Raw genomic sequence first — 24,480 nt, 5'->3', positions numbered from 1 at the left:
ATCAGACTAACAGATGTCTCAGCAGAAATCTTACAGTCAACAGAGAAGGGGATGATATATTCAAAAGTGCTGGAAAAAAAAAAAGAAAAAAAAATCTTTCAGTCAAGGATATTATATCCAGCAAAATTACCCTTCATAAATGGAGAAATAAAGTCCTCCAGACAAGCAAAAGTTGAGGAAATTCATCACCATTAGACCACCCTACACGAAATGCTCAAGGGAGTTCTAAACCTGGAAGCAAAAGGATGACATTTGCCACCATGAAAACATAAAAAAGTACAAAATTCACTGGAGCAAAGCAAAAACACAAAGAAAGAAGAAAGAAAAGGACTCATACCACCCCTACAGAAAACCACAAAACCACAATGACAAAAAGAAAGGAAAAGAATATACAAAACCACAAAAAAAAATTAAAATAGGACAAAAACAAAACCTCACATATCAATAATAACCTTAAATGTAATGGATTAAATTCTCCACTTACAAGATATCAACTGGGTGAATGAATTAAAAAAAGATCCAACTATTTACTGTCCACAAGAAACACACTTCACCTGTAAGGATGCATACGGATGGAAAGTAAAGGTATGAAAAAAGATATTTTATGCAAAGGGAAACCAAAGGAAGTAAGCAGGAGTAGCTATACTTACATCAGATAAAAGAGATTTTAAGAAAAAAAAAAAAAAAACTGTAAAAAAGATTAGGTCATTATATAATGACAAAGGGATAAATCCAGCAAGAGGATATAACAATTCTAAATATACATGCACCAAACTGGAAAATTCAGATTCAGAAAGCAAGTACTACTAAACCTAAAGAGAGGGATAAAAATAGTGAGAGACTTCAACATTCCACTGTCAACATTAGATAGATCACTGGCACAGAAAATCAAAAAACAAACACTGAACTCCAACTAGACTTTAGACCAAATGGACCTAACAGACATTTACAAAACATTTTATCCAACAACTGCTCTCATCAGCACATGGAACATTCTCCAGGACAGACTATATGTCAGGATACAAAACAAATCAAAATCGTATCAAGTATCTTCTCAATTTACAATGGAATAAAATTAAAAATCAACACAAAGAGGAACTTAGGGAACTACACAAATACATAACAATTAAATAACATGGCCAGGCACAGTGGCTCACGCCTGTAATCCCAGCATTTTGGGGGGCTGAGGTGGGCTGAGGTGGGCGGATCACAAGGTCAAGAGACCAAGACCATCCTGGCCAACATGGTGAAACCCCGTCTCTACTAAAAATACAAAAATTAGCTGGGCGTGGTGGTGGGCACCTGTAGTCCCAGCTACTCGGGAGGCTGAGCCAGGAGAATCACCTGAACCCGGGAGGTGGAGGCTGCCGTGAGCCGAGATCATGCCACCGCACTACAGCCTGGCAACAGAGTGAGACTCTGTTTAAAAAAAAAAAGGAAAGAAACAAGAGGGGAGGGGAGGGGAGGGGAGAGAGAAGAGAAGAGAAATGAAGTTAAATAACATGACCAGGTGCAGTGGCTCACGCCTGCAACCCCAGCACTTTGGGAGGCTGAGGTTGGTGGAATTCCTGAGCTCAGGAGTTTGAGACCAGCCTGGCTAACATGGTGAAACCCATCTCTACTAAAAATACAAAAAATTAGCCAGGCATGGTGGTACATGCCTATAGTCCCAGCTACTCAGGAGGCTGAGGCAGGAGAATTGCTGGAACCCAGGAGGCAGAGGTTGCAGTGAGAAGAGATCGCATTACTGCACTCCAGCCTGGGTGACAGAGCAAGATGGATCTTAAATATACATATATTTTTTAAAATAACACAATCCACCATTGCGCCAATGAAGAAATTAAAATGAAAATTTAAAAATTTCTTGAAACAAATGAAAATGGAAACAGCAAAAACAGCACTAAGAAGTTTATAGCAGTAAACATCTACATCAAAAAAGTAGAAAGACTGCAAATAAACAATCTAATGATGCACCTCAAGGACTAGAAAAGCAAGAACAAATCAAACCCAAAATTAGCAGAAGAAAAGATATAATGTAGATTAGACAAAAATAGAGACCCCCCTCTACCCCCCCCAAAAAAATCAATGAATTGAAAAATTGGTTCTTCAAAAAGGTAAACAAAATTGATAAACTGCTAGCTAGAGCAGGCAAAAAAAAAAAAAAAAAAAAGAGAGAGATAAGAACCAAATCAGCAAAATCAAAATTGAAAAAGGAGCATTACAACTGATACCACAGAAATACAAAAGACAGCAGAGAATATTATGAATGCTAACAAATTAGAAAATCTAGAGAAAATGGGTGAATTCCAAAAAACATACAACCTACCCAGACTGAATCAGGAAGAAACAGAAAGCCTGAACAGACCAACAATGAGTAATGAGACTGAATCAGTAATAAAATGTCTCCCAACCAAAAAAAAGCCTAGGACTGGATAGATTCAATGCTGAATACTAACAAATGTATAAAAAGGAACTAATACCAATCCTCCTCAAAGTATTCCAAAAATTCGAGAAGGGAATTCTCCTTAACTCATTCTACAAGGCCCTGACCAGACAAGGATACAACAACAAAAAAGGAAACTACAGGCCAATATCCCTAATAAACATAAATGCAAAAATCCCCAACAAAATGCTGGCAAACCAAATTCAACAAAACATCAAAAGGTAATACACTGTGATCAAGTGGGATTTACACTTGGAATGCAAAGATGGTTTAACGTAATAGACATCACATCAATAGAATGAAGGACAAAATCCATATGATCATCTCATAGATGCAGAAAAAGCATTTGAAAAAATTCAACATCGCTTTATATTAAAAACTCTGAAACTAGGCACAGAACAACCATTCTGCAAAATAATAAAGGACATATATGACAAACTCACAGCTAACATTATACTGAACAGGGAAAAGCTAAAAGCTTTTCCTCTAAGACCCAAAACAAAACAAGAATGCCCACCTTCACAACTCTTATTCAACATAATATTGACAATTCTAACCAGAGCAATCTGCCATCAGAAATAACAGGCATTCAAGTTGACTTCCATATGGAAGTAAAATTCGCTACTTTGCAAATTACATGATCTTATATGCAGAAAACCTAAATACTCCACCAAAAGACTATAAGAACTGATAAATTTAGTAAATTTGGAGGATACAAAATTAACATACAAAAACCAGTACTGTTTCTCTACACCAATAATGAAATAGCCAAAAAAGAAATCAAGGCAGCAGTCCTGTTTACAATAGCGTTTTAAAAACAACAACAACAAAAAACCACAAACACATTAACCAAGTAGGTGAAAGATATCTACAAGGAAAATTACAAAACACTGATGAAAGAAATTGAAAAGGATACAAACAAATTTAAAGACATCCCATGCTCATGAATTGGAAGAATCAGTATCATTATAATGACCACACTGCCAAAAGCAATCTACAGATGCAATGCAGTCCTTATCAAAATAACATTTTTCATAGAAATAGAAAAAACAATTCTAACATTTGTATGGAGCCAAGAAAGAGTCAGAATAGCTGAAGTAATCCTGAGCAAAAGAACAAAGCTGGAGTCATCATGCTACCTCACTTCAAAATATATTACAAAGCTACAGTAACCAAAATAGCATGGTATTGGTATAAAAACAGATACCAATGAAACAGAATACAGAATCCAGTAATAAACCCACTTTTTTACAGCCAATTGATTTTTGACAAAGGCACCAAGTACATACACCAGGGAAAGGATATCCTCTTCCAAAAATGGTGCTGGGAAAATTGGATATCTGTAGGCAAAAGAATAGAACTGTACCCCATTTCTCACCATACAGAAAAGTCAACCTAAGATAGATTACAGACTTAAACATAAGACCTGAAAGTATAAAGCTACTCGAAGAAAACACAGGGAAAACACTTCAGGACATTGGTCTAGGCAAAGATTTTATGGCTAAAACATCAAAATCACAAATAGACAAAATGGGACTACATTAAACTAAAAACCTTCTGCACAGCAAAAGACATAATCAGGCCGGGCGCGGTGGCTCAAGCCTGTAATCCCAGCACTTTGGGAGGCCGAGACGGGCGGATCACAAGGTCAGGAGATCGAGACCAGCCTGGCTAATACGGTGAAACCCCGTCTCTACTAAAAAATACAAAAAAAAAAAACTAGCCGGGTGAGGTGGCGGGCGCCTGTAGTCCCAGCTACTCGGGAGGCTGAGGCAGGAGAATGGCGTAGACCCGGGAGGTGGAGCTTGCAGTGAGCTGAGATGCGGCCACTGCACTCCAGCCTGGGGACAGAGCAAGACTCCGTCTCAAAAAAAAAAAAAAAAAAAAAAGACTAACTGTTGAATAGGATTATCTGCAAAGTATTCACCTGACAACAGACTAACATCCAGAATACACAAGGAACTCAAACAACTTAACAATTTAAAAAGAAAAATAAAAGATACCATTAACAAGTGGGCAATGGACATAAATAGACATTTCTCAAAAGATGACATACAAATGCTGGGCACGGTGGCTCACGCCTGTAATCCCAGCACTTTGGGAGGCCAAGGCGGGTGGATCACCTGAGGTCAGGAGTTCGAGACCAGCCTGGCCAACGTGGCAAAACCCTGTATCTACTGAAAATACAAAAATTAGCTGGGCATGGTGGCACGTGTCTGTAATCTCAGCTACTAGGGGGGCTGAGGCAGGAGGATTGCTGAACCTGGGAAGCGGAGGTTGCAGTGAGCCAAGATTGTGCCACTGCACTCCAGTCTTGGCAGAAAAGCAAGACTCCATCTCTGGGGGAAAAAAAAAAGGAAAATACATACATGAAAAAATGCTCAACATCACTAATCAGGGGAATGCAAATCAAAACCACAATGAATGAGATATCCTATTACTCCAGTTAGAATGGCTATGATTAGAAAGACAAAAATTACAGAGGTTGCTGAGGATGTGGAGAAAAATAAACTCTTCTTATACACTGTGGGTAGGAATGTAAAATTAGTACAACCACTATATAAAATAGTATGTATATTTATCTAAAAAACTAAAAATACAACTTCCACATGATCTAGCAATCCCAGTATCAGGTATTAAAACCAAAGTAAAAGAAATGAGCGTACCAAAGGGTTACCTGCACTCACATGTGTATCACAGCATTATTCACAAAAGCAAAGATATGGAATCAACCTCAGTGTATTTCACAATGGACAAATAGATAAATTAAGTATGGTATATATACACAATGGAATACTATTTGGCCATAAGAAAGAATGAAATCATGTCATTTCCAACAATATGGATGGAACTGGAGATCATTATGTTAAGTGAAATAAGCCAGGCACAGAAAGACAAATACCACATGCGCTCAATTCATATGTAAGACCTGAAAAACATGGAGACAAAGAATAGAATAACAGATATCAGAGGCTGGGAAGAGTGTGAGGGTAGGAGGGAGAAATGAAGAGAGGTTGTTGAATGGGTACAAACAGTTAGATAGAATAAATAAGTTTTAATGTTCGACAGAAGGCTAGCGTGACTATTGTTAGCAACAATACATTGAATATTTCAATGAAGCTAGAAGAGAAGATTTGAAATGTTGCCAACACACAGAAATGATAAACATTCAAGGTGATGGATACCCCACAGACCCTGACTTGGTCAGTATACATTCTATGCGTGTAACAAACACTCAAATGTCCCCCATAAATAGGTAAATTATTACACAGCGATAAAAGAAAATGTAAATAAGCAAGTATCTTTAAAATAAACAATAACATATACAATAACTAAACACTTCTGCTGTTAATTACTCTTCCCTTTTCCTTTGGCAACTAATGAATAAATACAACAGTCTTTATCTTTGGTTTTCCCTTTCTAGACTGTAGAGTATATCACCATAGAGTTAATCCATTCATTACTTAGAAATGGTAAAATACAATTTAAGTTAGACCTTTCTTTCCTGAGACTCTCAGCAATCTCAATGGAATACTGGTGTTCCTAAATCTCTCTAGGCAAGCGTTAACTATTTCATGGGCTGCTCTATTTTTGCTTTATTTAAAGATGGACATTTTTATTCATTATGTATTGCTTCTTTTGACATGATCTATAAAATTGAACACAATCATTTTTAAAATTTGAAATGCATGCAAAAGTAGGAAAAAATCATCAACAAACTTTTGTTTTGTTTTTGTTTGTTTTCAGATGGAGTCTTGCTCTTGTTGCCCAGGCTAGAGTAAAATGGCACAATCTCGGCTCACTCCAACCTCCGCCTCCCAGGTTCAAGCGATTCTCCTGCCTCAGCCTCCCGAGTAGCTGGGATTACAGGCGCCTTCCACCATGCCTGGCTAATTTTTGTATTTTTAGTAGAGGTAGGTTTCGCCATGTTGGCTAGGCTGGTCTCAAACTCCTGACCTTAGGTGATCTGCCCGCCTCAGCCTCTCAAAGTCCTGGGATTACAGGCATGAGCCACCATGCCCGACCTATTTCTGTCTTTTAATTCTCTAAATTAACTATACACACCTAATAAATTCTCTCTTTTTTTTTCCTTAAATTGGACAGAATTCCCTTCTGTGGATTATGTAACAATTGACTCTAATTAATGGTATAATAAGTAAAGAAATAAGATCCTCAAAGATGAAACCAGGAAGTCAACTCGTGTAGAGTCTCGCAGGCTATAAAGGACTTTTAAATTAAAACCTAACAGAAAGCCAGAAAGCCATTCTGGAAAACCAGGAGAGTGGCATGATTAGAATTACGGTTTTATAAGATCACTTTGGCTATAGTGTGGATGACGCCCTGAAAGACAACAGAGTGGAGTCAGGGAGATGACTTAAGTAGCTATTGTAATATTGTAGACAAAATATTTTAAGTACCAAATTCTGGCCAGAATTATGGAATGAGAAAAGCAGCAGCTCAGGGAATTTTGATACTAAATTTGGATACAGGGAAGCCACCAGAAAACCAAAAAGAAATTGTGGAAGAGATGGACACTCATGCTAAGCATAATGTTACAAAAGCAAAAAAATTTAAAATAACATTAAAATAGAAGGTGTTTCTAAAAGAAGTTCTTAGGCAAAGACAAATCTGCATAAAGGTCATCTAAGATGAAGACTAAAAATACCCACTGACTTGGCAATGTGAGAGCCATTCCTGACCTGATTGGAGTGGTAGTTGTAGAGGTCACTAAAAAGTGATTGAAAAAAATCAATCGGCCGGGCGCGGTGGCTCAAGCCTGTAATCCCAGCACTTTGGGAGGCCGAGGCGGGTGGATCACGAGGTCAGGAGATCGAGACTATCCTGGCTAACACGGTGAAACCCCGTCTCTACTAAAAATACAAAAAAATTAGCCGGGCGTGGTAGCGGGCGCCTGTAGTCCCAGCTACTTGGGAGGCTGAGTCGGGAGAATGGCGTGAACCCAGGGGGCGGAGCTTGCAGTGAGCCGAGATCGCGCCACTGCACTCCAGCCTGGGAGACACAGCGAGACTCCGTCTCAAAAAAAAAAAAAAAAAAAAAAAAATCAATCAATAGGAGAATTTCTGTTTCTAGCAATAACGCAGACCAGACAACCTAACACCCTTCCTAATTAAAATTACCTAAAAATGAGGGTACATGTTCTCAGGATCTCCTGAGGGCTGTGTCATAGGGAAAAAAATATTACCTAAAAAGGAATACCCGAGTCCACTAGAAAAGGAAATATCTAGGGGTCAAGAATAAAAAAGGAAACTTGAAGACTTAAAATTCAAAAAATAAATAAATAAATACTCAAAAAAATAAATACTCAAAAAATAAACAATAAAACTTAAAGGTCAAACAGCCTGCCATAGCAGAGTCAGCCTGTCTCAATAATGTACGAACTTTGGTTTTAATGCCCAAAAGGAAAAGAGATGAGACCTCGGGCCTCTAATGGATGGATGGAAGGATGAAACTGAGATCCTGTTTATATGGCTGAGACTGTCAAAAAAAGCTACACTTTCAGTGGAAGGGTAGACCACTCTAAAAAAAAAAAAAAAAAAAAAAAAAACCCCACACACAAAAATCACCCAAAAACCACATCATAGGGAGAAAATAATAACACTTGTCCAATTTGGTCTATGCTCTGGATAAGTGGTAAAAAGTCTGCCATATGAATTTATAGCCACATAGTCTGTGTTCAAGTAGACTTTGGTTTGATAAATCCCAACATTAAATTAATATAAGAAGGGGTAGGGTGGTGAAGCAAACACAAACCTGACTGAAGGAATATATCCTCAACCTGGGATAAAACGTAAGTTCACAATCCAAAATAAGGAAACATGGAAGCAACCAATCTCCATGAAGACAAATTAGCAGATACGAACACTTAGACTGCCCTCTAAGAAACTTCGAAAATAGAAATGGCAAATAAAGATTATAAGATAAATATTTTAAATAATTAAGAACCTAAAAGGATGCATTTTTTAAATGTGAGAAAAGAATACTCTATATAAAAAAGAGGAACAAAGAATATCTTGCAGTGGTAGGCAGAATTCTAAAGACAGGTTGGTGTTTCCTGTCCCCTAGTTACTCAATGAAATGCTAATCTAGGTACTGCTATGTAGACTGAATTAAGAATATTGGTTAGCTGACTTTGAAACAAATTATCCTGGGCTATCTAGAAGCATCCAATGTAATCACATGAGCCTTTGAAAGCAGAAGAGGAGCTGGGTGCAGTGGCTTACTTGAGGTCAAGAGTTCGAGACCAGGTTGGCCAACAGGGCGAAACACCTGTGATGGCGCACGCCTGTAATCCCAGCTACTTGGGAGGCTGAAGCACGAGAATCGCTTGAACCCACAAGGCAGAGGTTGCAGTGAGCCAAGATCAAGCCACTGCACTCCAGCCTTGGGCGACAGAGGAAGACTCTGTCTCAAAAAAAAAAAAGAGAGAGAGAGAGAGAGAGAAGGTAGAAAGTCAGTGAAAGATGTGGCAGAAGAGAAAGTGAGAGATGTGGCAGAAGTGGAAGTCAGACAGATTCTAAGTGTGAGAAGGATTCAACTCAACTGCTGGCTTGAAGACGTAGGGACATGTGCAAGGTCTTTATAAAAGCCTCTAAGAGCTAAGGGTTTCTTCCGAAGCCTCGATAAAGGCCCAGCTGGCCAGCACCTGGATTTCAGCCTTGCAAGACACTAAGCAGAGAACCCAGCCAACCCAAACTTCTACTGGTAAAATATGATAAATGAAAGCTAACAAATGTGTGTGGTTTTAAGCTGCTAACTTTCTGATAATTTGTTATGTCAGCAATGGAAAACTAATGTACTTACAGTGCCAGAAAGTAAGGAAGCAGTCAAAGAATAGCAGGGATATGTCAAAAGAACAGAGAGCCAGCTCAAAGGGGCTCCCATTGGCTAACCTGAACAATTTTGAGCACCACAATAAATCATGAATAATAAATTATAGCCCGTAAGAATCCTTAAACACATACTGATATAAACTGAAAATCTGATGAGGAATAGAATATTACATATAGTGTCACAATTTATTCCACAAAATAATTACTAATTGTAAAGGGGGAAAGAAAACCTTTACATTGGGAAAGCCTGATTATGTGTCATTGATGATATGCACTGCAAAGATCATTTCTATAAAATTAATGCCCCCCAAAACATAATCTGAATTTAGTAATAAAAAATGAAATCCAAAACAACTACCCTGTGATCTCCAAAAACACTGACAACTGTCAAAACTTGAATGGCATTTGAAAACCAGATGGTAGTAATATAGCAGTGTTAATTTTCTGTTCTTAATAGTTATACTGTGATATTGTAGGAGAATGTCCTTGTTTGTAAGAAATACATAAGCATTCAGTGCTGATGGGATACTGTGCACAACTTACTCTCAAATGGCTCAGAAAAATAAAGTTCTCTCTACTACACTTGCAATTTTTCCATGAGTTTGAGATTGCTTCAAAATAAAAATATTTTCAGATGTGGGAAAAAAACTACATAGTTCTTTTTTAAAAAAGAAAGAAACAGAAAACCAAACTCGGTTCATTTTAAAAGAGACTTCAAAGAATTCAAACTTCTGGAAGAAAGAACGGAGAAAATGGTAAGATGCTGTATTTTGAAATATAATGGCTAAGACTGCGTAGGGTATCAGTGAAACACATGAATTCTCTCAATCAGGAAGCACAGTAAGTCCAAGGAAGACTTAAGTCATACAGAGACATATCACAAAAATAAAACAAATGATCTTAAACGAGTGTGTGCTGGTAGAACAGTTTCAGAGGTAGGTGCACAAACAGGAATAAGTTAAAGTAAATTGTTTTTTTTTTTTGGGGGGGGGGACTGTTTTCAAGAGGAAAGATACTAAGAGCACGATTAATGAAAACATAAGAGATGGTGAAAAAAAGAGGGTGAGGAAACTAAAATGACAAGGTTTTTTTTCCCCCCGGGAAAGACATCTAATATCTTGAGTACAGGGAAAGTGAAGGAAGAGTATGAGGAGTTAAAAATATATATATTAAACAGTCATAGCAAAAAGTAAGTTTCCAGGCCGGGCACGGTGGCTCATGCCTGTAATCCCAGCACTTTGGGAGGCCGAGGTGGGCAGATCACAAGGTCAGGAGATCGAGACCATCCTGGCTAACACAGTGAAACCCCGTCTCTACTAAAAATACAAAAAATTAGCCAGGCACGGTGGCGGGCGCCTGTAGTCCCAGCTACTCGGGAGGCAGGAAAATGGCGTGGACCTGGGAGGCAGAGGCTGCAGTGAGCCGAGATCATGCCACTGCACTCCAGCCTGGACGACAGAGCGAGACTCTGTCTCAAAAAAAAAAAAAAAACCCTAAGTTTCCTAGAGAAGTATATTGACATTGCAAAGCAATTTAAATGTCAGCTGCGACTGTTATGAATCAATGAATGACAGGAATTTTTATATAGTGTGATTTTTTTCTCTATAAACAGTAAGCTCGAATAAAGTATAAAACTATGAGTCACCAGGTTAATGAAGGAGAGTACTTCAACTAAGAGATGAGACACACCTAAATGAGTACAATCATAAGCCTAAGCAAGAAGCATCATGAAACATATATACTACACAGTGATTTTTTTTTTTGTTTCTTTAAAAAGATTAAAAGAAAGATTTAGTGGGGGAAAAAGTATCAAGTAAAATGAAGAACATAATCTCTTTTTTTTTTTTTGAGACGGAGTCTCGCTCTGTCACCCAGGCTGCAGTGCAGTGGCCGGATCTCAGCTCACTGCAAGCTCCACCTCCCGGGTTTATGCCATTCTCCTGCCTCAGCCTCCCGAGTAGCTGGGACTACAGGCGCCTGCCACCTCACCTGGCTAATTTTTTGTATTTTTTAGTAGCGACGGGTTTTCACCGTGTTAGCCAGGATGGTCTCGATCTCCTGACCTCGTGATCCACCCATCTCGGCCTCCCAAAGTGCTGGGATTACAGGCTTGAGCCACCGCGCCTGGCCGAAGAACATAATCTTATCAGATATGGTGGTTATCAACATCATTTGCCATTCTTCATGAATATTTTTGTTTTAAATAAAAACAAAAAAGAACGGCCATATTCAGTTTTAGAAAACAGAGACAAGAAAACACAATACTCTTGAACCATTGATTTTAATACAACCACTATGGCCAGGTGTGGCAGCTCATGCCTGTAATCCCAGCACTTTGGGAGGCCGAGGCAGGAGGATCACTTGAGCTTAGCAGTTGGAGACCAGCCTGGGCAACTTAGTAAAATCTCATCTCTACTAAAAAGGAAAAAAAAAAAAAAAAATTGCTGAGTGTAGTGGTGTGTGCCTGTATTCCCAGCTACTCAAGAGGCTGAGGCAGGAGGATTGTTTGAGCCCAAGAAATTGAGACTGCAGTGAGTTATGATGGCACCAATGCACTCCAGCCTGGACTAAGCAAGACTCTGTCTCAAAAATAATAGAAAGATGTGGCAGAATAGGTCAGGCACGGTGGTTCATGCCTGTAATCCCAGCAACTTGGGAGGCTGAGGTGGGGAATTCACGTGAGGCCAGGGATTGAAACCAGTCTGGGCATCAAAGCAAGACACTGATTAAAAATAATAATAATAATAATAATAATAATATAACCACTGTGATAATTTTGTCAATCCCCAGTACTTGCAACTTTTTGCTATGATAAATATCTCTATATGTCTAGTCTTGTCATATTTTGTACATTTCCTTAGAACGGAAGTCACTTCTATTAAAGTCCTTTTATTTTTTATTTTTCTAAGACAGGGTCTCATCTGTCACCCAGTCTAGAGTGCAGTAGCATGATCTCAGGTCACTACAGCCTCCGCCTCCCAAGTTCAAGCAATTCTCATGCCTCAGTCTCCCAAGTACCTGGGATTACAGACGTGCACCATCCCACCTGGCTCTTTTTTTTCTTTTTGTAGATATGAGGTTTCACCATGATGACCAGGACGATCTTTTAACTCCTGACCTCAAGTGATCTGCCTGCCTCAGCCTCCCAAAGTGCTGGGATTATAGGCATGAGCCACAGTGCCCAGTCTATTAAGTCCTTGGCACCACAGTCTTGGTACTTTCCTTCTTTCTAGGAAATTTTCTTCATCTGATTTACCCATTTATTATTCTGTTTCTTGGCTGTAACCATTGCATTATTACCCCTTTACTGTGTTCTTTGCTTTGACTATTATAAAATATAGCTGAATATATAAAATTTCTTTTTTAAAATTTTGTTTCAAATTACTACTATCTTCCCTCATGTCTTATGTTTATTATGCTGATTTGTTTTCTCTCTATAGTTCTATAAAAGACCTAATCTGGGTGGAAAATCAGATTTTATATTATTGGCAACATGAAATAAAGTTTTTTGGTTTCCTAAGCCAAAGCTATAAGCTTTCAATACACCTTTGAAATAAAATATTAGTTGCTACTAATGCATGCATGATGGAAAAAAGTATGAGAAGAAAAATTCCAAATACCTAGCTGTTATTATATAAATATGCTATTCTGGTAGGAATGGACACATACATATATCCAGAGATATATATCCATATATATAGCAAGAGATCCTGAAATAAAATGACCCTCTGAGTGTGAAACAAGTATATCAGCCATCTATAGAAACAGCCCACTGAGGACATGGTCTACAACTCCAGGTTTAATGAAGGTGATTGGGACATAGTTTCTACAAATGCAGGACCAGAGTTAAATGTGAAAGGAAGCTGCAAAGCAGTCAAATACATTATAAGAGTGAAAAAAATATTATCAAGATTATAATATTTAAACATGATCAAACTGCCTTTATTCTGATGTCCAATTCACTAAGCAAGCACTTTCCAATTATAATTTGTTTTCCCAAGAAGATTACCATAAGGAAGAAGAAGACAAGCAACATTTGGCATTCTTGGCAGTTATGTTATTTTTTTTTTAAATCATAGATGATTAAATGACATTCTTCCTTACCTTCATTTCTGAGATTCTGGCTTGAGTAAGCCCATTTGATGAACTCTAGGTATACTGACAAAAGTAAAAAGAGGATAGTAGAATAACCTGTGCAAGAAATGATAAGCACCTGAACCAACATTGAAGAAAAGATGAGTTTTGAAAACAATGAAGAAAAATTAAATATAAAAGTCATGTCTAGAAAGCCTCAAATTAGTAAATTAGAAAAAATGTTCAGAAGGCAGCACTTGGTGATTTATGTAATAGTAAGGAACAGGCAGAGAAAATGACACATAGGCAGGCACAAACAGTAACTCCAGGATAGAGGTATTTCAGACAAAAAAATACAAGAGGAGAGGAGAGAGATCACTTCTCAGGCGATATTGAGAATTTAAAATAAAATAGCTGAGATGCATAACCTTTGCATATTTAAGTATTTAATACTCTTATTTAATCATTAAAGCCCTATTCTGAAGTACACTAAAGAGAAAACGCTTTTGTAAACACATTCAAGTTACTACACATACCTGAAAGAATCAGTTATTTTGGGGGGAATCTATTTTTAAAATTTATAATAATTTAAAAATTCATTAATTCAAATTAAGAAGGTTTTAGAAAACTAATTCGGTTTGGTCAGGGGTTTTCTGACAGCGAATGTTTCCACAGTGATTCCCTGTCTTCCTTCAAACTTAATTTTTCTACATGTTCACTTGATCTCTTCCCATCTGTTCCAGATTCTATGAAATATCACTCCTTGAATCTTAATCTCCTTCCTACTATTAAGATTTCCCTATCTTACAATACACCTGATTCAACCTCTTTCTCTGTCTTCTCTATCCACATTTCTCAGCCTATACCAGTCTCAGAGTTTCAGTTACTACCCCCTAAGTGGCTTTCAATTCTCTTTGGTGCCCAAGCTCTGTGCTAAACATCTCTACCTAAATACTGTGTTAGTAAATGAATACCCATCCTTTCCAGCTTCTGTCATCACCAGTTCTTCTTGGGTAATACACATCTCATCAGTTTGACTTCCAGGATCCTCATTCAGGCCATCAATAAATTTGGTTAGATTATAACAAAAAACTATTGGGTTACTCTGTTTCAGCGTTAGCTCTTTTCCATCTTTTTACATGCTACCCACCAGTTGAAGCTTCCTAAAGTACAGGTTTGATTATCTTTTTTCCAACTCAACACCAACTGCTTTCAATTCCTTGGACTAATAGCTAATGTTGTTATTTTTCATGTCAAATATCAGTGTCTTGGAGGTAAAACATGCCAAGAAAAAAAAAATGTGTATATATATGAAAAACACACATACGACATATATTAGTTTACACAGCCTGTGTATTCTCATTCTATGCCATTGCTCATGCTAACTGTATATAGCTCAGACTAAGAATCTAGCTCTGATCCCTATATCTCCAAATAACAAAAATTTACATATTCTTTAAGCATCAGGTCAAATGTTACATTACCTGGATAGCTCATTCCCTCAGCTGAAAGCAATTTTCCCTGGCCTTGAACTCCTCCTGACCATTAAAGAAGTTATAAGTACATCCCTTGAAATTATTACTTATATATTTATTTTAGATTTCTTATAAGTACATCCTTTTATATTTCTTATAAGTACATCCCTTGAAATTACTGCATATGTGTATATATATGTATTTTTTTACATTATATATATATGTGTGTGTATATATATAAAAGATATATATATATATTTCTTTTCCTTTTAGAGTGTATGTTCTCAAGGGGAGGACTCATATGCCACATATTTATCTTTTGCAGTATACTTATTTCCCCAAAGCAACTAACCAGGACCTTACATATAGACATAAAGAAAGAACATAATATATTCTTGTCAAATGATAAAAAACTAAGACAGTCTCAAGAAGGAAAGTGCCATATTGAAGATACAGCCTATAAAATTAGCTTTATCAACATGTTAAAAATGAGGATTTTAGGGGAGGGAAATGAGCGGATGCATACCTCAAGTGGTTAAGAGTAGTAGATTTCATTCTGTAGATCAGAATACACATGTTCTCTCTGAACTGATCCAGAGTATTTGAGATATATGTTAAAGAATCAGAGAATTATCATGATTATAAAACATGAAATATGGTCTCATATTCTTCCTGATCTCAGTGAGAGAAGGGAAATGGGTGTAGAAAGTGGTCCTTACAAAATCAGACCTAGGAGCCTAGGTCCTTACAAGTAAAGTTTTAGAAATTCAAGATCTATCTACCATGACTTAAGCAACATGACAAATCCAAATAAGTACAACGATAAGAACTTATAGTTCATCCCACCTACCATCCAAGGTTAAAGATAATTCCTTTCAGGCATCATTTTTTTAATGAGTACATACTGCTAATATTGCTTTGTATGGGAAGGTTTCCAAGCTACAATAGGATTAATTTAACACTATTATGTTTAGAACCATGCTGGAGTTTGGTACATACCTATGAATTTAAGTTCTTGCTTTGTTAGTGTAGAACTGTCATCTCTGTCTAAAGAAAAGACACACTTTAATTTCAGCTTTTTAATCACCACTTCCTAAAAACAATCATGATAGACAAGTTGAAAAACTGAAGATACTATGATGGGGGCAGGGGTGCAGCGTGGGGGTGGATCATTGGGGTTAAAATCCCATGAAACCTATGTAAATTTAAAAAATAGCAGTGCTCCAAATAAAGCGAGTACTAATGGCATTACCATTTAACATAAAAGTAATTATTATACAACTCATTCCCATTTGCACTGCTTCCCTCACTCAATTGGAACTTTTCAGGTTCCACCCCTCTTGTAGTTTCAATGAAACAGTGTAGATTCATTTTGCATTATAAAAGTTAACTTGGATACTGGAAACTACTTTTTCTCCCCAGTGGTGGACTCACCAGCCAAATGTGAAAACTATTTTTTCTCCCCAGTGGGGGACTCACCAGCCCAATGTGTTTACCCCTTCAGAGTCTTTGAAGCCTATCTTCAAGGAACCAAGAGCAACAAAGTAGCCTGGATACTTTGAAATGGAAAGTCTTATCTATAGTGTAAGTCTTATACTATCTTATTATCAAGGCTGTATTATATTAGTCAAACTCTTTCCTACACAGGCATAATCACAGCCCTGCCAATAAGACTTCATATCATTTCATCATGTGTTCTATCTCCCACAAACTCATCATAGCTCCTTACCATTTTTCTGATTCAAGACAGCAATTCCAAGGTCTAGGTTTACTACCCATCAGGTGCCTTTCTTTAGAATTTCATTTCAACTCCGTACAATCAATGTGCTTTGCAGCTCTTTACTATGCCCAAGGCCTAGTTCCCTTCCCCTTTTTTAACCTAATTATCCCCTACCAAGTGATTCAGTTTGCGTGTATTGAAACAAACTTAGTAGCACTTGATGTATCCTAGGATGTGACAATTTACTGTATAAGCATAAAGAACACACTAACTCATATAAAGAAACAATGTCTGTTGTGATTAAAAGGAAATCAGATTTAGAATGAGTAGATTCTCAATCTCCATACTGCTCACAGCGACAACTCATCCCCCATCAGTAATATCTCATTACACATAGTGAATCTCAAATGATATTGGCTTTGGAACAATTATATGAGTATTACTCATCCCACTTCCATGGAATCCTATCCACTTAATGCTTCCCTGAAATAAAAAAGGGACACATATGAAGGACAAAGATTCAGTTTCTTATAAACTAGTCTGACAAGCCTACGTAGAACCCTGTGCTTGAGGAAGAATGTTCACCTCTAAAATCAACTGGCATTTATATGTATACTCATCATAAAGCACATACATACGAATAATTGGTTAACATTACCTCCTCCAACAAACCCTATTTGTTTAGTGAGCACAGCTGTCTCAAACCAGAAGCATCATAATTAAAGGGAATTTAAAAGCGCAATAAATGGGACGTGGAACTCAATTAGCAATATACTGCTATGAAAATTGACCTAAGTAAGCTCTTTAGTACTTTCTTTATTCATTCATTCATTTATTTTTTAGGCAGAGTCTTGTTCTCTCACCTAGGCTGGAATGCAGTGGTGCGATCTCACCTCACTGCAACCTCCGCCTCCTGGGTTCAAGCGATTCTCCCCGCCTCAGCCTCCCAAGTAGCAGGGATTACAGGCATGTGCCATCACGCCTGTCTAATTTTTGTATTTTTAGCAGACAAGAGGTTTTGTCATGTTGACCAGGCTGGTCTCAAACTCCCAAAGTGCTGGGATTGCAGGCATGAGCCACCATGCACGGCCCCAAGGAAATATTATATATTAACAGTCATAGATATTGAGATTAAAGCATATGTCTTGATTTGTTCTTTCTCAGAGAGGATCTTAGGACTTAAGGTGATTCTTTTGGGTATGTGAAATAACTTCATAAACTTTTGAAATTGGGTGTTTTCAGGTAAGGAATTAAGGATAATATTGATACAAAGAAAAGTACTTTAGGAAAACACCTTACCAATTTCAAAAACCAATTTAGGTCCACTAGGATAAATTGCATACGATCAGAGAAATTTAGGAAATTTAAAAATGGAAGAAATAATATTAAAATTATTGTCCCAACAGAGGAAAAAGGAAACAGAAAAGTTACGAAAGGTATATTATATATGTAAAGATATATTTAAAGGTATGCAAAGATATATTATGTAAAGGAAATTCCGGAAACTTTTAAGGCAGTTTGGAAAGGGTAAAACATAGTTATTTAAATATCTTAAAGAATACTATATGGAGAATTAAACAGATGCCCATAAAAGAAAGTGCCTTGTATTTCATGTTTGGTTTTGTGGTGGTGCCTTGGAATGATGCAGCCTAAGAGATTTCATGATCTTAATAAATTGTAAGTTTAATTTCTCTATTTCACTTAATAGAAGTATTTTAAATGCTTGTAAAAATGATGAAACAAGTAGTATGTATTAAAAGATTATAGTTTAGTTTTATAGTCCAGTTGAAAACTAGCATATCATCCTCCTAGTTTTCATTGTCATGTCTCAGGGATGATTTTGCTCTAGTGTTTGCCAGGTTCTTTAATAATTTATTTATGAGCTTTTTTTTTTCCTGACTGGACTATAAACTCATTTAGGATCGAAGTTGGCTTTTATTCATCTTATTTTGTCAGTATTTAGCTAATCATCTAATAGGCTTGCCATAACTGTTGAATGAATGAAAACAGCTGTTAATTGCTATATTGTCCTAGAATAAGTTCCATATATATTCTTGGGAATATGTTCATTTTCTTTGGGAATTAACTTTGTATTAGACTATCTTGTCTCTTTCAGTATAGTAACTTGGTTCTTTGCTAAATAGAGTTGTTTCATACATTTGTTTTGGCCTTTCTCACTTTTAATATTATTTTGAAATGCTGGTTTAAAGTAGCCAAAGAGGCCGGGCATGGTGGCTCATGCCTGTAATCCCAACACTTTGGGAGGCCGAGGTGGATCACTTGCAGATCACTTGCAGCCAGGAGTTTGAGACCAGCCTGGCCAACATGGTGAAACCCCGTCTCTACTAAAAATACAAAAATTGGCCAGGCGTGGTGGTAGGCACCTGTAATCCCAGCTACTTGGGAGGCTGAGGCAGGAGAATCGCTTGAACCCAGGAGGCGGAGATTGCAGTGAGCTGAGATCGCACCATTGCACTCCAGCCTGGCAACAGAGTGAGACTCTGTCAATATTTTCTTGGTCATTACACTTGTATTAATTTTTCCAAAATAAGTTTTGTGAAGTAATAAATTTTAGTTTTATAAAGTTCTATTCAAAACATTTTGAAATGCATCAGTTGCCAGAATAAATGATGAAAATAATTCAGAGTTTCAACTGTCTAATGAAAGATTTTTTTTGAAATTTCGCAAATGTGAGATAAATATGACTAAGATATATTTCACAGAAACAAAAATAAGTGCCTAGAGAAAGAGTAGAAACCAACTGGAGGAAGTATTAGAACATCACATACGAGAACCCGAAAGTATTGAAAAAAGTAAGGGTTCTTTTTTTTTCTTTTGAGATGGAGTTTCACTCTTGTTGCCCAGGCTGGAGTGCAATGGCATGATCTCAGCTCACCGCAACCTCCGCCTCCCGGGTTCAAGCGATTCTCCTGCCTCAGCCTCTTGAGTAGCTGGGATTACAGGCATGCATCACCATGCCTAGTTAATTTTGTATTTTTAGTACAGACAGGGTTTCTCCATGTTGATCAGGCTGGTCTCGAACTCCCGACCTCAGGTGATCCACCCGCCTCGGCCTCCCAAAGTGCTGGGATTACAGGTGTGAGCCACTGCACCCGACCAGAAAGGGTTAATTCTATCAAAGAGTCTGAAAAAGAAAAAACTTTGCAGGAAGTAAATGAAACTACACTTAGTTTTAATGACTACTTTTACTAGATAAAGTTGGAAGTCCACATCAACAGATACAAACAAGGTCTATGTCAGAGATGTTGCATATAATAGTACAATGTATCAGGAAACTACAAATAGCTTCTATTGATGCAACGTAAAGTTGGGGAGAAGAAGGGATGACACTGGAGAGTCAGATTACAACGAGATGAAGAAAAACTCCACATGCCATGTGAAGGAGTATAAATTTTATCCCATAAGTCCCAGAAAATTCTCTAAGTAAGACAGTTTGACATGGTCTGATTTGCACTTTAGATTGACCATTAATTCCAGTAGCATCTAGAAAAGGGACTGGATAATGGAACGAAGGTTAGGAGTTTGCTGAAACAGTTCAGACGACAATATAGGACATTACCAAGTGGGCAGTGGAAATATAAAAGAAAAGGAAGTTAAACTGATCAATAATAGAAAAAAGCTTTTTTAAAAAAAGATGACTAGGAAAATGAGAGGGCAGAGTTGAGGTTAACTTCCTAGCGTAAGTCTGGCTGAGGTGGCTGAGTACCATACGGAAATGAAGCTTCTTAGGTTTTTGGAAATATAAATCTGCAACTCAGGAGAAAAGTCTAAATTGGAGGCATAGATTTGGAAAGCTAATAAGCACAGGAGATATTTGAAGCTGTAGGTATGCAGATTTTCCAAGGGAGTATGTAAAAGAGTCAAGGAGAAAATACTGTGAGAAAAACAATCAAGGACTAATCACATAAATCATAAAAAGCAGATATAATCTCAGAAAGAAATGTATTAGCCAGGCATGGTGGTACACACCTGTAGTCCCAGTTACTCAGGGGACTGAGGTGGGAGGATCACTTGAGCCCAGGAGTTGAAGGTTGCAATGACCTATGATCATGCCACTGCACGCCAGCCTTGGTAAGAAAGCAAGATTTTGCTTCTAAAAAAAAAATAAAAACTTAGGAAAAAAAACTAAAAATATATAGCTGTAAAGAACTATGTTCATAAAGATAAAAGATTCCAATCAATAATCCAACCATCCATCTTAAGTAACTAGAAAAGGGTATGGCTGGGCGTCGTGGCTCACACCTGTAATCCCAGCACTTTGGGAGTCCACCTGGGAGAACCCAGGAGGCAGAGGTTGCAGTGAGCTGATATCACGCCACTGCACTCCAACCTAGGCAACAAGGGCAAAACTCTGTCTCAAAAGAAAAAAAAAAAAAAAAAAAAAAAAAACCCGAACACAAAAAAATTTCAAGAGAAAATAAAAGAGAAAGAAAAGCTAACCGTTGGGGGAGAAAAAAGAGAAAATACAGTACAAATTTTTCCAACGAAGTCCAAGAGACTCTCCCTCAATCACCCACAGGATAAACATCATTCACTAGGTGTCAATCCTACACTTGCACTTGCAATGAAAAATATAAATCCATTACATTGGTCCCATGATGTCTACTTTCTTTGAATCCCAAGTTTATTTTCTAAAGATGTTCAGGATTAAAGAATAAAAGAACAATTCTAAATTTACTTATGCAAACTGAAGATGATGTTAAACAACTTCAGCTTTTATACTTCTCTCCCAAAGAACAGTAACAAGTTTATTTTATTTTCAAGGATGCTGCCAATCACTTTTCCCTGTAGATACCTAGTGTTGAGGGACTCCTTGTTATCAAGAGTATTCATTATCTAAGCTTCCACAAGCACAGGTTGCATAGGGAGGTAAGAATTATGAATCAATCTATTAATTAATAAAAAATAACTTATAAGATAAGCCTCCCACCCTAACAGCGCCCACCCTTAAAGCAACAAGAGTGTCTATGCCTGCTCATTATGCCATTAGTCTCTTGTTGGCTGTAGATACTGTAAACATCTGACAATAAAATCCAAGCACAACACATATTGACTGCAAATTAAACCACATTAGCAAAATATGCAAGATTTCATGAAGTTAATGAAAAATGTATTGAAAAACTGCTTGGAATCAAGCAGTCTTGAACAAATGAGTCTTGAACATAAACAGTCTTGAATAAATGAGATCAGTTAATAAATGAAAAAGAAAATCAACAAAGTCGACACTACCCTCAAAATGAGAATTTTTGAACATCAAAGGGTTATGAAGGTTCTTTGAGGAAACTGAAGAAACCTCCGAACATTTTTTGCAAGAATAATCTTCATTATAATTACATTACAAAGACAGTATTTGCCTTATATGCTGATTTCAGAACCCAATGCAGCAAAAGATACAACTCCGCTGTAAAAAACCTCGTACCAAACCAGATGTAATTTAAAATACTATCTTCCATTTATTCACTATGTGGAATATGGGGTTAAATAATTAAAGTATTCTATATATTAATAAACCCAAACCCTAAAAAATAAAATTCATATTCCAAGCAAATTCTTCACGTAGGTACCAATAATTACCTGCACTGGCAAGAGAGATCTCAAAAGAACTAGAAAAACCATTTGTAAAAATAAAAAGATTTTCAGAAACTTTAAACGCTATTATCATTTTGCCTTAAAAAGAAACAATAAAAGCCAAACTGATGAACCATATTGACCTATCATCCTCTTATTGGCAATCTACAAAAATTTTTCACTAAGGTGCTGAACAATTGACTCACTGCAGCACTGGATTTCATCTAATCAATAGAACATGCCAGCTTTCAATCGAGATTCTCTACAAAAGGCAACCTTTGTGATAAACGAACCACTAGAGAAGATTCTAATAAAACTTACCATTGTGTATTGCATTCAGCAACTCTGAGAACGCTTTTAAGTAAGGAAAAAAGGACTTCAGGTTAAGATCATTCTCAAACACACAAAAGAAATACATAGCCATAGACTGAATCAGTATAATAAAATTTCAGTAAGTCTATCATGTATCATTGTTTGAATCATTAAAACTGCAAGCTTGGCTCCATTTTTACATGGTATAAATTTTTAAATATTGTATTCCACTTGCCAACACATTATCAACTAAATTGAGATATGTTAGATATATTGCCATAATGACAATATTTTCCTTAGTAATAAATATGTATTTCAAATCACTTTTAAAAGACATTTATGTCAACGTAATGTCTTGCTAAAAGCGAGTCACTATAGGATGCAATTCTATATAGGTCAATCTGCCTTAGGGCACACTTAACAGTATTTATCATAAAGAAAAACCTCATTATATCATCTAACCCTATCGAATATTCTCATTTCCTAGACTTCAGTATAAGAAAGCCTCAACACATGTAGAAGACTAATCAAGAAAGCCACCTAGTGCAAATATACAAATATTGAAACATTATAAGAATAGAAAACAAAATGTTAAAAAAAAAAAAACATTATTTCAAGAAGGAGGTGAAGTTACGATTCTGGAATAAAAGCACCATAATAAAGGACCAACAATAATTAAAATTTATACACAATTTGACTGTACTATGGGCCCATAACAAGACAAAGCAGTATATTATCTCTGCAGGAGAAAAAATATGTTCAATTAAGAAAAACTTGCATTTTGAAAAATTAAAATTGAGTGGTTCCCAGGTGGCATAACATACTAGAAAGAGCACCAGAGGAGACAAAAGGCCTGGGTTATCAACCCAGTTAGACAACTTACTAGTTGTTGGGCAAGCTCCATCATGCCGATACTGCATGGAAATTTCTGTTGAGAGGAAGGAAAAAGGAAATCAGTGAATAAATTGTCAGTGACTCAAGGGTAAAAAAAGAAATAGGCTGGAAAAATGGAGAGAAATTCACCTAAAAGTGTAGTTAAGTAGGCCAACTAGAACTTCAAAAACAAAAATTATAAGCTAATAATTGGGATGTGAGGGGGAGAACCAAATGTGACAGAATTCTCATAAATCTTAATGGGAGTGTGTGGAATGTATCTGTGTGTTTTTACAAAGAGTGAGGAAAAGACATAAGGGCTTACAAATGAATCTGTATAACAAGTGTCTGAGAATATAAGGCTTCATTAATGCGAGAAAGTATGATTCGCAACATGATACACTAATACGCTTTAGATTTTCGGGGTTTTTTTTTTTTTGAGACAAAGTCTCACTCTGTAGCCCAGGATGGAGTGCAGTGGCACAATCTCAGCTCACTGTAACCTCTGCCTCCTGGGTTCAAGTGATCCTCCCACCTCAGCCTCCCAAATAACTGGGACTACAGGTGCACGTCACCACGCCCAGCTAATTTTTGTATTTTTAGTAGAAACAGGGTTTCACCATGTTGGCCAGGCTGGTCTGGAACTCCTGACCTCAAGTGATATGCCTGCCTCGACCTCCCAAAGTTCTGAGATTACAGATGTGAGCCACCGCTCTAGGCCTAGGTCATTCATTAGATGGGAAGAGTTTGCCAAAAACATTTGAATACTGTTTTCATGTGGAAATCACAATTTAAGTATGATAATTTAGTTGCTATATGAGCATAAATACATTATGACTTACATAGCAGCATAAAACTCATTAAGTTACACTTAGCTCACTATCTTGAGCCATTCATTTTTGAGAAAGATGGCTGCGTGTGGTGGCTCAAGCCTGTAATCCCAGCACTTTGAGAGGCCAAAGTAGGCACATGAGGTCAGGAGTTTGACACCAGCCTGCCCAATATGGTGAAACCCCATCTCTACTAAAAACATAAAAATTAGCCGGGCATGGTGGCGCATGCCTGTAATCCTAGCTACGTGGGAGGCTGAGGCACAAGAATCGCTTGAACGTGGAAAACAGGTTGCAGTGAGCCGAGACTGTA

The 24,480-nt window shown here is 37.2% G+C and overlaps 1 protein-coding gene across 50 annotated transcripts in view; it reads right to left on the bottom strand.

Moving 5' to 3' along the window:
• LOC101866062 (protein AF-10) overlaps window positions 1–24,480 on the bottom strand; it is a 228,512-nt gene that overhangs the window by 40,924 nt on the left and 163,108 nt on the right. For 34 of the 50 annotated variants that reach the window (XR_012417524.1, XR_006700806.2, XR_012417527.1 and 31 more), the window contains 3 exons: window positions 23,348–23,392; window positions 22,474–22,506; window positions 15,843–15,890 (listed from right to left, as the gene is read on the bottom strand). Coding sequence is in view for 39 of the 50 variants with exons in the window: in XM_074001160.1 (XP_073857261.1) it covers window positions 15,843–15,890; window positions 22,474–22,506; window positions 23,348–23,392 (126 nt within the window). In the remaining 11 variants the exon portion in view is untranslated. Of the gene's footprint in view, window positions 1–15,369; window positions 15,432–15,842; window positions 17,047–22,473; window positions 22,507–23,347; window positions 23,393–24,480 lie in introns of all 50 variants that reach the window. The other 16 variants (XR_012417531.1, XM_005564776.3, XM_074001176.1 and 13 more) reach the window with 4 other exon arrangements.

This window comes from Macaca fascicularis, chromosome 9, assembly GCF_037993035.2.
Source record: "Macaca fascicularis isolate 582-1 chromosome 9, T2T-MFA8v1.1".
Classification (NCBI taxonomy): domain Eukaryota; kingdom Metazoa; phylum Chordata; class Mammalia; order Primates; family Cercopithecidae; genus Macaca; species Macaca fascicularis.
Note: the sequence above shows the minus strand (reverse complement) of the source record. Positions and strands in the feature narration are given on the sequence as shown.